The 17,460-nt window shown below is 33.8% G+C and overlaps 4 protein-coding genes across 5 annotated transcripts in view; 1 reads left to right on the top strand and 3 right to left on the bottom strand.

The window, feature by feature from the left end:
• Positions 1-3,310, top strand: part of LOC119631404 (plastin-3) — a 31,409-nt gene extending 28,099 nt beyond the window's left edge. For both annotated transcript variants that reach the window (XM_038023572.1, XM_038023581.1), the window contains exons 2-5: positions 190-1,300; positions 1,391-1,669; positions 1,765-2,018; positions 2,331-3,310. In XM_038023572.1, coding sequence (XP_037879500.1) covers positions 190-1,300; positions 1,391-1,669; positions 1,765-2,018; positions 2,331-2,525 — 1,839 coding nt within the window. In that variant the 3' untranslated portion in view covers positions 2,526-3,310. The remainder of the gene's footprint in view (positions 1-189; positions 1,301-1,390; positions 1,670-1,764; positions 2,019-2,330) is intronic.
• Positions 3,311-8,711: 5,401 nt separating this feature from the next.
• Positions 8,712-9,832, bottom strand: LOC119644782. The gene has a single exon (XM_038044512.1). It carries the CDS (start codon positions 9,711-9,713, stop codon positions 8,712-8,714), a length of 1,002 nt encoding a protein of 333 aa, XP_037900440.1. The 5' UTR covers positions 9,714-9,832.
• Positions 9,833-9,933: 101 nt separating this feature from the next.
• Positions 9,934-11,168, bottom strand: LOC119637110 (receptor-binding cancer antigen expressed on SiSo cells). Its single transcript, XM_038032942.1, has 5 exons — positions 10,879-11,168; positions 10,688-10,819; positions 10,496-10,609; positions 10,177-10,401; positions 9,934-10,034 (listed from the first exon to the last, which is right to left on the bottom strand). Exons 1-4 carry the CDS (start codon positions 11,047-11,049, stop codon positions 10,204-10,206), a joined length of 615 nt encoding a protein of 204 aa, XP_037888870.1. The 5' UTR covers positions 11,050-11,168; the 3' UTR covers positions 9,934-10,034; positions 10,177-10,203.
• Positions 11,169-13,522: 2,354 nt separating this feature from the next.
• LOC119636924 (monocarboxylate transporter 7) lies at positions 13,523-16,275 on the bottom strand. The gene is made up of 5 exons (XM_038032654.1): positions 15,264-16,275; positions 14,209-15,207; positions 14,000-14,144; positions 13,805-13,925; positions 13,523-13,745 (listed from the first exon to the last, which is right to left on the bottom strand). Exons 1-5 carry the CDS (start codon positions 15,339-15,341, stop codon positions 13,523-13,525), a joined length of 1,566 nt encoding a protein of 521 aa, XP_037888582.1. The 5' UTR covers positions 15,342-16,275.
• Positions 16,276-17,460: the final 1,185 nt, after the last annotated feature.

Here is a 17,460-nt window from a genome sequence, read left to right as displayed (position 1 = left end):
CAACTTAAGCAATAAATTTGCATATGTATGAATCACTGTTAATGGAATAAATACTTCGCGTAGATGAAAGCATTTTTTGAAAAATATTTTAAAGATTTTTTTTTTTTTTTTTGATTTTTTTTCAATTTATTCCAAGTCAATATCAATTGAAATTAATAGATTTGAAAAACATTTGTTTCCATTTCACAGATTGATACTAATAAAGACGGTTTCATTGATCTTACTGAACTTAAGGAGGCACTCGATCTTGTTGGCTTTAAATTGGCCGGCTATCAGGTGCGGGAGATGATTGAAGAATTTCAAAATAAGCAAAGAACTTCGCATCAGGGTAAATTAAATTTAGAAGAATTTGAAAATTTATGCTTGGATCTCAAGTCTAAGGATGTCGCAAGTACCTTCAAAACTGTCGTATCGAAAAAGGAGAATTTGGAGACGTTGGGCGGTATGTCGAGCATTTCATCAGAAGGCACCACCCATTCAGTACGTTTAGAAGAACAATTGGCCTTCTCCGATTGGATTAATTCAAATTTGGGTCACGATCAAGATTTAAAGCATTTATTGCCCATCGACGCAGAGGGTAAACGATTATATCAATCGATAAAAGATGGTATATTGCTATGTAAAATCATAAATCACTCCTGCCCCGATACCATTGACGAGCGCGCTATTAACAAGAAAAACCTTACCGTTTATCGGGAATTTGAGAATTTAACATTGGCTTTGGTATCATCGCAGGCCATCGGTTGTAATATTGTCAATATCGATGCCCATGATTTGGCTAAGGGCAAGCCCCATCTAGTTCTGGGTTTATTATGGCAAATTATACGCATTGGTCTATTCAGTCACATTACATTAGACAGCTGTCCCGGCTTGGCCGGACTTTTGTTTGACAATGAAAAACTGGAAGATTTAATGAAAATGTCTCCAGAGGCTATATTGTTGCGTTGGGTTAATCATCATTTGGAACGTGCTGGCATTTCCAGACGCTGTACCAACTTCCAATCCGATATAGTGGATTCTGAGATATATTCACATTTGCTTAAGCAAATAGCGGGTAATGATGTTGACGTGAATATGGATGCCTTGCGTGAGAGCGATTTGCTGACACGAGCGGAGATAATGTTGCAACAAGCGGCCAAATTAAACTGTCGCAGCTTCTTGACACCTCAGGACGTAGTCAACGGAGTCTACAAGTTAAATTTGGCTTTTGTTGCTAATCTTTTTAACAATCATCCCGGTTTAGATAAACCCGAACAGATTGAGGGTCTTGAAACGATTGAAGAGACCCGTGAAGAGAAAAGTGAGTTAATAAAAATTACAAAAAAAAAAAAAAAAAATTAAAAAAAATAAAAAAAATAAATTTTTTTAAATATTTTTATTTATTCTAAAGCTTATCGTAATTGGATGAATTCAATGGGCGTTACCCCCCATGTCAATTGGTTATATTCGGACTTGGCCGATGGCTTAGTCATCTTTCAATTGTTTGATATAATACGACCCGGGATAGTTATTTGGAGTCGTGTTCATAAACGCTTCACTCCTTTACGTAAATTTATGGAAAAATTAGAGAATTGCAACTATGCAGTGGAATTGGGTAAACAATTGAAATTCTCTTTAGTAGGCATAGCCGGTCAAGATCTTAATGATGGCAACGCTACATTGACATTGGGTAGGTTTAAATAATATATAGCAAAAAAAAAATAAAATATATATATATATATATATATAATCTTAAACTCTTCCCATAATTACTGTTTTACTTAGCACTTATTTGGCAATTAATGCGCGCTTACACTCTTTCGATACTGTCACGCTTGGCCAATACGGGCAGCCCTATTATTGAGAAGGAAATTGTTCAATGGGTGAATAATAAATTATCAGAAGCGGGCAAGCGATCACATCTGAAGAATTTCAATGATCCTGCCATAGCAGATGGTAAAATTGTTATCGATTTAATTGATGCCATTAAATCGGGTAGCATTAATTATGATTTGGTGAAAACTGGCGGCAGTCAAGAGGTAAGTGATTCAAGATTGCTAAACAAAAATTAGGCAACAAACATAATATTAGGTTAAATACACCTTTTTAATTCTTCCCTATAAATACGTAAAATAATGTTTATGAATAAGGTAAGAATTGATGGGCTTCGCTTGGCTTATTAATGTCTTCGAAATGAACAAATGAATAGAAAACACTGTACTGTAATGATTAGCTTAAGCTTAAATGCTTCATTATTATTATTAACACAATATACATATATATATATATATATATTGATTATTTAATGCATTTTGCTTTTGTGTTTTTGTTGTTGTTATCATTATTTGCAGGACAATTTGGCTAATGCTAAATATGCCATATCGATGGCACGTAAAATAGGTGCCCGCGTTTACGCGTTACCCGAAGACATTACCGAAGTGAAACCAAAAATGGTTATGACAGTGTTTGCCTGTATGATGGCTTTGGATTACATACCGAATATGGATAGTGTGGAAAATCAAAATAACATTAACAACAGCAATTGAACAGCGGAAAGCCAAATTCACAAATTACAAAAAACAACGCATGCAGCAACAGCAACAGCAACAGCAGCAGCAACAGTAAAATCACCAGCAACAAAATCCACCTTAACTGGTAGAGGAATTAGCGGCAAGATAATATATATATATAAGAATTTTCTTCATTTAGAGCGAAAGTAGAATGGAAAAGCAACAAAAAAAAAAAAAAACAAAAAAAAAAAAAAAACAAAAAAGCAAAAAAAGGAGGAAGCAATTATTCTATTCTTTATGTATCTATATACATGTGCATGTGTATCCCCATGCATATTTATAGATATAAATTTTTAAAAAGTTTTCAATTAAACCACAATAATGCCAATTAAGTAATTACATAAAAACTTTATTTTTATATATATATTTAGAAGCTTGTATATGTATAAATTTTTTTACAAATCTTTTATAACTATTTAGTGTTCAACTTGAGTTCTTCTCTTATCTCCGCCCCTTTTTTGTCTAATTTTGAATTGAACCTTAACCTAATCTTGTGTATGTATAAAAGTGTATACATTTAATGTATTTTAGGGATAAATTTTCCCAATTCTTTCATATTCGTCTTTTTTTCTTTTTCTTTTATTATTATTATTATTATTATTATTTTTATTATTATTATTATTATTATTATAATTTTGTTAAATGTTAAAATTCATTTGATTTGTAATGAACTTAAGCTGAACAAAGAAATTGACTTAAAAAATAAAAAATAAAAAAAAATAAAAACAAAGGAAACAAAAACAAAAAGGAGGACATACAAATGAACCTTATTTTATAAATAAAGGTTAACAAGCAACATAAAAAAAATCAAAAAAAATATTAAAATGAAGCAAATATGTACAATGTATGTATACTTATGAAGCGAAGCAAAAATCCATTTGAAGAATATATTATAAAAACGTTATTTATTTAAAAAATTAAAAAAAAAAAAAAAAAAAAAAAAAACAAAAAACAAAAAACAAAAAAACATCTAATAGGAGTTTAATTATTATTATTTTTTACATATTTATTTAAGGTTTTTTTGTGCTTTTTAAATAAAAATAATATTAATTGCAAATATTTTTTAAAAAATTTAAAAACACACACGTATATATATACATACATACATACATACATACACACAACATACAAAAGTTCCTTTTCTACGCTCACAGATTATGACAGTACAATCAATTTGAAGGAATTAAATGTTTTAACAGAAAGGTAATCTTAACCGTACAAGTGTACAAGCGTACATCTCTTTACGTAGCATCAACTAATATTTTGTAAAAAGCGAACGTAATACGAGCGATAAACAATATATCGGATACGTACTCTCTCTTATTATTTATACTAATGATCTATATGTTAATTGTGCAATCATTTTCACCTTGCACCTGATGAAGGTCGTATTAAATGCTTGTACCAAGCTTTGCACTGACAAACGAGAAGAAGAAACGGCGAATATGAGTTTTTTTATTTTTTCTTTTATTTTAACATTTTTTTAAACTATGGCACTAGTCCGGCTTGATTTGTATCTATCTAGACCTAGACAGACATATGCATAACATGTCAATTGAAATCTTTATATATAATTTTTGACAGCATGGAAATTGGAAACAAAAGAACATCGCGGCATAGATATGTCTAAGGGAATGCAGCATACAATAATGATCAAAAATGCTTATCTATATGTATTTTATGAAATCCTCTTTAATTATTCTGAAGCCGATCAAAAATACATGTGCTTCTAAATCAGATCGTTTCCTCCGTACGTTCATTTTAGCATTTAATTAATCTAAGAGGTTTAAGAAATAGTTTTTTTATTAATCTTTTAAGGATCGAAAAGGCTAATCTATAAACAAAATATTTTTTACTTTCTTTATGGATGGACTACTTTCAAATTCCAGTTCATTTGATATCAAACGCAAGTTTCACTAATTTTCCAAAACACGCGTACAGCTGTTATTCATATAACAGTTAATAAGAAGTTACTTTTTAATATCGCCAACTAGCGCCTATCTATTCTACGCACTATGCTAACTTGCTAACTTGTTTCTCTGCGCTGCGCTATAGGCCGATGCATCGCAGATCCATTTTCGATTTAATTCACAGTCTGCTAATAAGTGATGATCAATGTTATCACAATTGTTTAAATTCTTCATAGCTATTAGCTTATGGTCGATAAAGCAGTTGAAGAAATGTTGTAACTGTTTTCACAAGTTGAGGGCTCATTAGTTTTTAGTAAGCGATCAATTCTACACTCTCATCTAAGGCTATCGGCTTTATTGAAAGCATTACGGTACTTGAGATTTGCACCCGCGATCATTGAATTGTTAGACAAAATCCCCTGCCTCCTCGGCCACTCAGGCGGATAACATCTAATTTAAAATATTACATTGGCTTAAGACTTCCGGGGGCGTTAAAATTTCAATTCAATGCCTTTTGTTGGATTAAGATTTCATCTTTCCGCCAAAATGTACCGGCTATAAGAACGATTCATTCAAAAAAACTAAAGGTCTGTAAAAAATATCACACCGTAACAAACTAATCGATTCGCTTGTAATAAGCGAAACTATGCGATAGAGTAACAACCCAATTCAACTGAAACTTAGCATATATATACTATTGTTGGGTTCCGGTCAAAATTGAAATTCTGGTCCGACCATGTAAATACGGGCCTCAAGATACAAAAACCTGTTATTTACTATTCATAGTTATTACTAGTCTAAAACGTGGTACCCGCCAAGCTCAATATTAAAATGCACGATATTATCTTAGAAGCGGCGAAGTAAATGCGAGAACCTACAACATAACGTATAACCTATAATATGAGTATGTTCGTAGAGTAGTTTGACTAACAACAACTCAGTGATCGTGGGTTCGAATCTCAAATGCGGTAGAGTTATCACTAAACGCAAGCTGATAGCCTTATTTGCTAGTGTCTTAACTCTTTACTTTTAGAATTTATTTAACTGATTAAATTTATTCTAATGATAATAACTATTCGAGGCACAGCCATAAGAAAGATTCCAATCTATATAGTTTCTCTAGCAATCATCGAACGATCCAAAGAAAGCAAGTTTGAGCGCCAACATGAAAGTATTTGTCTTCTTGATCGGCATCAAATTCTAAACGGTCTAAGCGCGTACGTCCTTCCATCCGTTTGTGTACGGTCTGTGGCATACGCTCTTCTGGTCGCAAAAATGTAGCAGTCAAGTTGCCCGTAAATTGGTATTGCGTGTGAGTCAAATCGTTCAGAGAACACGATCGCAGTCTATCACCATAAGGCACTTCATATGCAATGACAATAATTCTTACTTATATCCTATGGTTGGTCCAGCAGCATATATATGCCCATGCCCATAAAAATTAGGTTTTTTCAGGATAACAGTGCTGGGTATAAAAGAGTCAGTCGCGGCCGGATATAATTTTCTTACTTTTTATATTTCTTTTAATTGTTTCTTAACTCTTTTCGTTTTAATGCCAAATAAAAAAAAATTCTGTTAAGAAAAGTTCGAAGCAATTAAAGCGTTCGACTTGTATTTTGCATTTCATGCCCCGAAATGTTAAAACCCGTTCTGATTGTCCCTCTCTATTGAAAATCTTTTATACGAACATATAGCTAGTACTGCATTACTGTAGCAGGAAACATATTTTAACATTTGGACGCATAACGCACAATGCAAACGCGTTCATTCATTATGTGCGGGCCTTTAAAAAAATTATATTCGCGATAAGGAGAACTTCGATTCCTTAGCATTGCAAATCTCAATATATTTTTTAAGTTGCGTACTGTGTAGAAGATTTTATTAACTGCAACCTTATCGGTTACGCAGAAATTCAAAGTGCTTCCGATGACGGTCTCCGTTAATGTTTCGGAAATAATTTAAATAAATATCTACTAAGGCAGAAAATTTTTCTTAGTTTTGCTTTAGTTCAGCATAGAATTTCCTTTTTCAATTCGCTTGAGTGGATGTAACGTGAGTGCAGGTGCGTAAACAGCTCCAGTGTCAGGCAATGCAACATATATTATGTGCGTATATTTGTGAGATTTGTGAGCTTGATACGTGGTTTTTTTTCCGAATGGTACAATCAGACACCCCAATGTACTTTCAATTACATATTTTATCAAGGTAGGTATCCAGATATGACTTTCCAGAGAAATGCAACGCTTGGCGCGTACAAGTTAAATAATCTTAAAATAAATATTTTCGGATATTTTTCTTTCTTTCAGGGGTTCAGAGATTTTCTAAGATGTATAAAAATCTGAATCATTCTAGACATGTTCGTCAGTCCGTCCATTCATCTGTCCGTTAATTCTTGTGGTAAAACGCTCTCATACTAAGTTTCACTTCTCTCAAAGTAAGTTTCACTTCACCCCTCTTTATGCGTTAACAAAAGCATTATCTCACATTTCAATGCCACAAAAGTTCAGATAATAGAACAAAAACCTTTTTGTATATCATGGGAATTAAGCTTTGAATAAATGTTAGTTCAACGATTTGTATTTTACAATTTATTTAGACCAAACTAATAAACTCGAGGACTACAAAGTAGGATGAGCACAAGCGGCTCAGTTTTCAATTAGCATTCTTTAAATGCCTGAAAGCTCTAGACTTAAAAACCAGAAATCTCTAAAATTAAAAAGTAAGAAAATTATATGCGGTCATAAGCGCATCTTTTATATACCCCTCAACGTGATTCGGAAAAAGACCAAAAAAAAAAAAAAAAGAAAACAAACCATATTTTCATACTTGGGTGGGCGCAGCTGATTTTTTCTCTTTTTAAAAGTGGAAAGCAGAGTGGAAATTTATATAGGATGTATGTGTTGTACTTTACTTGCAAAGAAGAAAAAACTCGTAAAGCAAAGGTGTTCACAGCTTTTCTTGGGTAGGGGGCGTGTGCTTTGACCTGCTGAGGCTATTTTCGAACTCTTTTTGCAAATTTGCAAGTAATATCTTCATTTTCGCAAAGGAGAGAATGTTTAGCGCAGATACTACACAGCTAGACAGGCAGACAGATGGACGGATGATTATGTTTAGGTGCATTGCAAATTTGACATTGGCCAAGCATTTATATACATAGCATATAGGGGTTTTGAAGTTTTCTTCTGCACGTTATAAAGATATTGAAAAAAATAGTATTGGGTAGGCGTGGAAAATTTTTGCAGATCTGTCTGTTATACTTTATGAGCAATGAGCAGAAAACCAATTTTTTATGCCTTTTCAATAAGAGAGGTGTTATCAGTTTACGTGGTACGGTAGGTGTGTCCTTTGGTCAATTTGACCCATTTTCAATGCCAATCTGCTTGCAAGTACTCCTAAGAGAATGTTCGGAACTGATATAACACAGACGGAATTTGATGCTGCGTAAGACCCTACTTTGCGGAGTCTCTGAAGCTTCCTTCTGGGCATTGCAAACGTTTTGAGAAAAATAATATACCCTTCAACTTTCGGTGATGTGCACAAAAATCTGATCGGGCCTCGCGTTTATGGTTTCTCTCAATTGATAAGACCACTTAAATGATTGTATTTTATTATTGGAGCTTCTGAGTACGCCAAAATTTATCGCTGACCATCGTTTGAAAGCTTAACCTTAAGATATCTCTTGAACGCATATGTAATATCATTGTATTGGAAGATGATTTTCAGTGGCTCAAGTTTATCATCGATATCTTCTAATAGCTTTAAAGTATCCATGCGAAGAGTAAAAAAAAAACGCGGTTTCGTTTCAATTTAAATGGCCGAGGCATCACTGACTCTTGCCAAAGTTTTTTTTCCAAGGTAATTCGAATTTCTGACTTGGCTTCGCTTGAAACATTTCGTAGAAGTAAGACCTGCTAGGTGACGGAACACTCAAGATATAGTTCTAAGACACACTTTTTATGTATCTTATGTTCATAGATAACTTTTAAATCAATTATTTTTTGAATACGTTTCATACTACGATTAAGTTAAACTAAACTGATCCGTATAACTGTAGTATAACTATATTAATTTTTTCTTTTAATTTTAAATATCCAGAACAGAAATTTATTGAAATTAAGCCAAAACTATATATAACAAATTTCAGCTTATTTGCTTATTTATATATACATACATGCATACATAAAAAGAAATTAAATAAATTTATATTTATATAAAATTTCAAAGAATTTCGTTTTATTTTTTGGGTAATTTTTCATTGATTTAGCAGGAAACCCGAACGATTGTTATAACCACTTTCATATTTTCGCGATGTTTGCTCCTTATCTTGTGGAGTATTTTGCAAACTATATGTAACGGTACGTTTGTGTATACGTTTATGATATTTCTGACCATGTTTACCATTGTTGTGATTATCAATTTTTGGTGACTTAGTCTGAGCATAACATTTATATAACTTTTCGCCCTCGCGATTTTCGCAGAGATAGCAGACCTTACGGTTCGAAGACTTCATTGTGCATTTGTAGGTGAAAGGTGTTTTCACTAATGTTTTATTTGAGGCGGATTTTTTACCATCGTATTCGTCTTCTCTGCTGTTTTCTTCAAATTTTGGTTTTATACGATATTTACGATAATTCTTTTTATTTTCATAGGCGTAACTCTGAGGAGAGCTTTCACGATTATAAGAACAACTTTCCGATGTTTCGCCATTTCGTGGATTTTTGCAAATTAAACATTTTTGACGATGTTTCGTAATGTTCTTACATGTTTCGGTTCTTGAATGCTTTCGACTGGCATCAGTTAAAGGCTCTTGTTCGGCCGACGTTAAGTCTTCTTCGGCACTTAATGGTTTCGTATAATCATGCTCAGACTCGAGCGAGGCAGCTCTGGACATGGAGTCGTCAAAATATTTTTTCACAAACTCATCATAAGCTCGATCGTAATCGTAAGGAACCGACTTCGTTTCAGCTGTTTTGCTATCCTGCTCGTCACTATCGATATGATCATTTCTTCTTTGCAATGCTGGCTCTGATCTTGAAGAACGTTCTTGTTGTTTAATCACTTTTTCAGGCTCTTTCAATTTCGGAGATAATGTTTGACCGATTTGATGAGTTTCATATATGAAAGCATCCAAATTTTGTAAGAGAAATCCTGGTGGCGCTTGATCCCAAAATGTTGCCGCATTATCCTTTACGTGGACTTTCGCACTAAATGCAATCATAACACAAATCATCAATAATAATATTATAGGCGCCATATTAGCAAAGTCTTAGTTATTGCTTACTACAGACTAATCATGATCTGCCTTAGCATTTATTTATACAGGCACCTCGAAAATGATGTTTAGTGAAGCATTAACTGAGACTTTGTAATAATTTATATTACAACCACAAACTATTACACTTCCAGGTACTTGAGATGTAATAACTTGAAGGAAATACCAACATTTTGTTGCTTTTGTTTATCGTAAACGGTCATTAACATTTGCATAATAATGTTTATTTTATATAGACTTGAAAGCTTCGCATTTCAAATTACATATTAACGTAATGTTTACAATTTTAGTTGGCCTCAAATTCTAATTTTAAAAGATTTGTTTCTTGTTGTTCAAATTTCTCTTTATGGGATAACATTAAAATTAAAATAAAAAAAAAAAATAAAAAAATTTATATATATATATATATATATATATACATATAGAGTTTTTCCATTTTTTATACCTCAACAAATCTTATTTAGTAGGAATACTATGAATTTAGTTTAATGGCCCTTGGAGGACCATTATGTGTTAAATCTATTGCAATTTCTGTGGCATGTGCTTTAAGTAGCTTTTGACGTTTATTACGCATTTCACGGCGTTTTTCACGCAAAAGCTGTTTAGCCTCTTCGGTATCCATTTCTTCCCAACCACCGGCTTCATCGTCTTCCCAATCTTCTAGATCAGCCTATTTATTTAATAATAAATATTTTTGCTTATTTGAAATATGTTTTTTTTTTTTTTTTTGCTTTTAATTTTCTAATATTTCAATATTTACTTACATTTAGTGTTATTGGAACATCCGATTTCGCTTCCAACCGTGAAAGATCTATTTGCTGTTGATTCTGATTATTTAAGTAATACTTTGGTTGGGGCTGAATAACCGGAATCAATTCCTAAACGTAAAATAAAATGAATTTTATACTTTTTTTTTTTTTTTTCATTTTCTTGTTGTTGTTATTTTGGAATTGTACCTTAAAGTAATCTGGTTCAGGTTCTTCTGTTTGAGGTGTTGGCGGTTTGGCTATGCGTTGCCGATACTGTTCTATGTGTTCTTGAACAGTTCGTGGATTCTCATCCCATGAATTCCAATCACGTTCGGGCGGCTAAATGCGTTATTATTAATGCAAAAAGGAAGCTAAACGCATTTTATTAATTTATTTACCAAGTCAGTTCGATTTGTTTGCGATAAGTCCTTGTAATTGCTATCGACTACCACATTTGTCATGGGTTCCGACGAAAAGCTGGGCTTTCTTCGTCCGGAAAGACAGCATAATGCCCGACGAAACAAACCGATCAGGCTCAATATGAGCACCTTTATTTGCTGCAACACCATTTAATTAATAATTCAAAATTACAAAATATTACACTTAACTTAATTTTTTTTTTTTTTTTTTTTTTTTTTTTAAGATTTGTTGACATTTGAACTTTCTTTTCTCATCCAGTGAGAGAAGTTAACAAACCGCCATCTTTATCAAGTGAATACAAAATGCGCTGAATAATAAATAGTAAGCGAGATAGAAGATAACAGGCCATGGCAACGAAAAGAAATAACCGTTATTTTTAAAATAGAATAATCCTCTGCTCGCAATCAAACAGACAAACACTCGCTGCTGGTATTTTAAATTTCTTTATTTTTAATAATATTGCATTAATTTTTATTACTCTCACTGCTTCGATTTATCATTTTCATTATGAATCAATTAACCTTCTCGATTGAATGGATCCAATTATTGCATTTTCGTGATATTAGAGCTTATAGTTATATCTGAAAGCTTTGTAAAAAAACAAAGTTTGTCACAGTTTCCTTTTTTATGCACATACATGCATGCCCTTTAGGAGCATACTCCAATGGGTCGTTCTATTCAAGTACGATACTGTCATGAATTCATTAAGATAAACGTGGTCTTAAAATGCTTGTCTTTGTTAATGAAATTCTCAAAAAATTCTCAAATTAACCAACACGCTCGGAAAGTGATCAGCATGTGAAGATGCTATTGTTTCCATTCCCCAAATTGAGTAGAAATATGGGAGTATTTTGCTTGCAATCTCGCTGATAATAATAATAATAACTAAAAATATTCATATTGAAAAATATTCAAATTTGAAAAGCATTTCTCTTAATGAGAGAAAGAGAAGGTGCAAATAATAATTTTCAAGAAGTAAATACAAAGTCTTAGTACCGAAGCCAACTTTAATGTAGCAGCGCGAAGATTTGTGCCTAGAAAAAAAATAAATAAATAAATAAATAAGAATCACTTAAGTTCTTAGCTGGTAATGTTTCGAGAAAAACATGGTTTTAAGTTTCACATTTTTGAAAAATTTTCAAATTTTTCAGCGCCCATAAACCCGTTTTTATATCATTCTGGACTATTTAAAGGATCATTTAATGAAGGATATTATATTTAACTGTGGCTGCATCTTTTATACCTAACAACTGTTTCTTAAAAGAAACGCAAAAAAAAAGAAACGAAATTTCGAGACTTTATCGTTGAGGTGGCCGATATTTTCCATCTTTGCGTAGATACTATAGAATGTGCATGGATGTAAACTATTATCGAGGTGTCTGTTGTAGATTATGGGCAATGATTAGGATATGTGTATTGCACATTGGGCATGTTCTTTAGCAGATTCGGACGACTTTCGTTACTAAACAGATGATATAAAATTGGTGGACTTATGCACATGTATTTATGGATTAGATATCTATCTATATGGATTGCCTATCTGGCCATCTATGTATCTGTATGCCGATGAAGGGAGAGAAGATACTTCTCTCCTATAGCTGGGTATCTTTCATTCAGCCCTCTCTCCTTTCAGTCCATTTTTTCTTCGTCCTTTCGATTTAATCGCATATTTCAGGCGATGCGACCAAGATGGTTCTTAGAACTATTTCCCTTAGTGAAAACTTGATCTTAAACAAAAAAAAAAAAAAAAAAAAAAACAAAACCACTCAGGTTTGTTACAATTGTCTTTCCTCTCTCCGATTCCTAAAGCATAGATGAAAATTGTTTAAGACTTCGGATTACTTAACGCGCATCCGTACCTGGCTTTTATATTCTTAAATCAATCCCAAGAGGAAATTTTGAAAATCGGCCAAACAGAAAGTTGGGAAATCGAGCAGGGCTGTCTGTCGAGATTTTCTCAAATCAGAATTAACCCCAAGCGGTTCTTCGTTAGCGAACTTTTATTTATTTGTTTTTATTTCTGAAGAAAATATTACTGTCGTCCGATACATATTTGCATAAACTAATCAATGTAACTGTGAGTCATTATGAATTGAGATAATTATTCAGATGATTTTTCACCAATGGCTCTCTTCAACGATTTTTAGGTTCATTGAAACAATTGTTTGGTCAATCGTGTTGCAATATGCTCTGTCTTGTTGAAATCAATTGTTCGAATTTATCTTACCCATGACGCACCAGTCTGGCATGGCACAATCTTGAGGAACTTATCTGAACTAAGCACTATGATAATTGATTTCTATACACACAAGTGAATTTCACGCAGGACTCCGAACTGATAGATTTTGCTTCCCAAAGAGTCTATTGAGAAGAAAGTAAATCGATTTTCTTAGAGTTTAAGATCAGAAGTGCCTTCGCAAGTGCTTTCTACTACTATGTATATTCACAAAAGGAGCATTTGTATATATAACATAAATAATCCTTGAAAATTCTCAGTAAATTAAAAATACGGATGTTAAGCAAATTTCACAAGAATTGATTTCCTTTAATTTAATATAATTTATTCTTCTAATCAAGCTTTTTATCTTATGTAGGTACGCGTACTCGCGTTTGAATTTTAATTCATTTCGATTCACTAATAGCACCGATTTTGGTACGTCGGCGGAATTTTACAAAAATAATTTCAAGAATCCAAGGAATCGCGCATAAGGCCATAAAAAAGTTGAGGCAATGAAATGTTAGCACATAGTCTTGGGTCATATCGCGTAAATAACCGACTGCTGGACCGATAACGAACATAATGTTACCTTGTAAGAACATGAATAAACCGTAACCGGTCGCAAACCTGCAAGCATAATAAACGTGTTGAGATAAGTGTTCTATGCGTTAACATATATTGTTTACCTGTCCTTTGGTAAATATTCAGCAAATACCAAAGGAAGCGGTACATGAATCCAGGTCCTTAGAAATCCCATTACAGCGGTTATTATAGCCATGTTTTTAAAGTCGAAAACGGTTAAGAAAACTGAAATCAAATTCAATGAAACATTTACTGATATAAATACCGTTATGTTAGATCACAATTTTAATAAAATGTACCGAAACGTGAGATTACGGTGAAGAAAGCGCCCGCCAGGTAAATGTACCTTGAAGGCATTTGTATAAACATTGCTAGGAATGCTAAAAATACACGCGAACCCAAATCAGCGGCCGCACCTATTGCTATGATACTGGCAGTATCAGGCTAAAAAAGTTTCCTTTCTGAAAAAATATTTATATAGATATATATATATATGTATAATAAATACCTTATCGTAACCTAAATGGAACATATATAAGGGCTGCAAAGTAAAAAAGGCAATATCCGAATATAGAGCAAACGATATGCCCAAAACGATATTCACATAGATCGGTTTCTTCATTAGTGTTAGATCCAGAAAATCGACGATAATTTGCCATACGCTTCGCTTATCGTCACTCACTTCATTATTACTGGTAGGCATTGATTTATTCGAAATGGCAGTTGAATGCCTTCTCGAACCCAAGACATTTACCATTTGCGGTGAGGCATCACTAACAATTACCGGTCCCGACCAATTACCCAAACTAGCAATACTGGAACTACGGCTGGAAAGTTTTCGCAAATTTTCTCGGGATAATTTTTGCGAACTCTTGCGACTGTATGTTAACGGCGATAAAAGATTGGGATCCTCCTGCGTATTATCCGTTATCACGGGCTGCGGTGGTTTCGCATTCTCGAACATCTCTTGATCGTTAATGGGAAGCCGGCGCATATGCCATTCAACAGGTTGCATTAATAACATGCCTAGCACTGCATGGAAATTAATAGCAGCCAATACAGCTAAACAACCACGAAAACCATACCATTCCAGAAATTTCTGCATTAGCACTGGATAGAACATAGTACCCAAACCGATTAGAGATTGAGCAAAACTCATCCACATAACACGTTTCTTTACAAAATAATTATTAAATGTTGTATATGACGTTGGTACAATTAACCCGAAGCCGATGCCTTGAATTAAGCTGAAAGCAATTAGTAGATCCAAAGTGGATCTGACAAATATTTGCATTAGACAACCAGTAAAGTATAAAATTCCACCAGTTAAACCGATTGCACGTACACCGAACCGATTAAATAATGAGCCCGAGAAGAGGCCAGCAAAACTGAAGGCGCAAAAGAAGGCACTGGTTATGAAGGCAATTGCGCTCGTTTCAGCTCCGATGCTTTTCAAAAAGTCGCCAAACACCAAACCAAATGAGGGTAAAGCGGCTAAACCGCTCACCTGGAATCATTGTTTATATTAAGAAACGAAATTTCCGATTTCGTCTTGGCACTTACAAATGGCATTGCCATGCCAACGCACACCAAAATGCCCCATCCACCGTCTGGCGGTTCTAAACGAGTACCCTTCTTCATTCTATACGAGAATTCTATGCATTCGAGTGTGCCGTTTGGAATGAAAATTTGAAATGAGTTCTAAACCCGTTTTTTTTTTTCGCCTTTTTTTTATCACTTGTCAATAAATATTCAGCATCTTGGTTTAAAGAAAAGATAACGTGCTTTGTGATAAGATTTAATGTTACATCAAAACACATCATACACATGCAAGATATAGACAAGGGAGTTAGTTAATTACCTCTCTAGGGCTCATAATGCCCGGTGATATTTACGAGAAAATTAACAAAACAAACAAGTAGCAGTTAATTGCACTTCAGCAGCATCATTAGAAAATAACCACGCAGAACAGTATACAGATATACTTGTTTTAGTTGTCTTGATACCCATCAATGAAGAATCGAGGGTATATTCATTTTCTTAAAACGTTTGCAATGCCTAGAAGGAAGAGTTAGAGACCCTTGATCCGCATCAAATTCTGAATCGATTTAAGCATGTCCGTCTGTCCGTCTCTCCGTCTGTATAATGTCTGTTATAAGCATTCTTCTGGCCCCAAAAAAATAGCCGATCGACTTCAAATTTGGCAGAAGCATTAGAAATTCTTGCGCGCAGGCTGCCTTCGGATTCGGGCTAAATCGGTCAAAGGATCCGCTTACAGTACTACTCAACTTTTTCAAAACGCTTAAAAATTGATTTTTTGGTCATTAATCCTAAGCTATAGCAGATAATTGCCCAAAACTCTGAACGCATATTCAATATTCAGGCGATGTTGTAGTACCTTCAGAAAAATGAAAAAATACAATACGCCTACCCAATGTTATAGTGTGTCATTATTCAATTGATTTTTTCTTTTTTTTTTCAAAACTTATACATCGCCCAGAAACGAGCGTCAAAAACACCATCAGGTGTATAAAATGTTGGCCGGTTTCAAATTTGGAATGCCCCTAAGCAAGCCCGTCTGTTCGTCTACCCAATTGTGTAGTGTTTGTGGTAAACATTCTTCCGTTCGCAAAAATGAAGATATCGCTTACAAATTTGCAGAAGAATTTGACGGTGACCTAAACTTTTCAATGGCCACGCCTACAACGCCCACATGCACACACACGAAAAATGATTTTATTTGCAAATAAAAAAAAAATCAGCCGCCTCCACTCCTTGTTATAGAGGATGAAAAATGTAGTTCTTTTACTTTTTGTGGCTTTGTAGGGATTATGATGATGGATGGGTGTTAAAAATTCGTTCACGACGGAATATAATTTTCTTACTTGTTTCACTATGCTTCATTAAAAAGCTTAGTCCGTCCATATTATGCTTTCCAGTTTTGGAGGGAATAAGTGACAAACTTGTCTTGATCCCAAGACGAATCTTTTATGCCGAGCATTTTCGAGAGTTTTTTGTCCATTTTCTTCTCGCTTCGGACAGATGCGGGGAAGAAGATTTTGAAATTAATTTCAATTCGACATATGCAAGAGATTGAACTTTATTTTCGAATATTTACTTGTTTGATCGCCATTTTGCACGAGCAGATCACTTTGTCCACCTTTCATCTTTATCTTAAACCTAATTTGTCAAAACTAATCAAGAATATATTTTTTATCGAAATTTAGGTTTTTTGTTTTCTTTCTTAACTTTCGTGACCTTGTGAGTTTCAGACAGCGACAAAGGACATTATGGGCGGTGGAGAGAGTTGAATTTGCCCAAGTTTTCTCATAAAGGCTTCTGCTTTTCTACAACTGGAAGGAAAATGTTAGCGAACACTAACGCTTGCATTGTCGGTATAAAAAAAAAACAAAAACTATTTTCATAGTTGATAATGTTGATCTAAGCGTAACTAAAGCGGAAGCATTTATAGCTAAATTAAGATATCTAAATGCATTATCGTTTTTATAGGCTGGCCTAGTTTTATCACTAAACTCTATCGAGAATAGTAACAAAATGTATCTTAATCTCTAGTGTGGTAATGCGGCAATGAGAGAAGTAAAGCAAAAACATGCCCATCACCGAAGTATTTTGTCGAAAATTTTTTTATTTTCCTTTCTTTTAGGATCACGGTGACGGTTGTAAAAGATTCGGTCGCGGCTGACCTGTTGTTTTTTTTTTTTTTTTTTGAGTTTGTACAGAATTCATTACCCACATGAAA

The sequence above is a fragment of the Glossina fuscipes genome, unplaced genomic scaffold (genome assembly GCF_014805625.2).
Source record: "Glossina fuscipes isolate IAEA_lab_2018 unplaced genomic scaffold, Yale_Gfus_2 0, whole genome shotgun sequence".
In the NCBI taxonomy this organism is placed as follows: domain Eukaryota; kingdom Metazoa; phylum Arthropoda; class Insecta; order Diptera; family Glossinidae; genus Glossina; species Glossina fuscipes.
The sequence above is the reverse complement of the archived record's forward strand: the minus strand, read 5'-3'. Positions and strand labels throughout refer to the sequence as shown.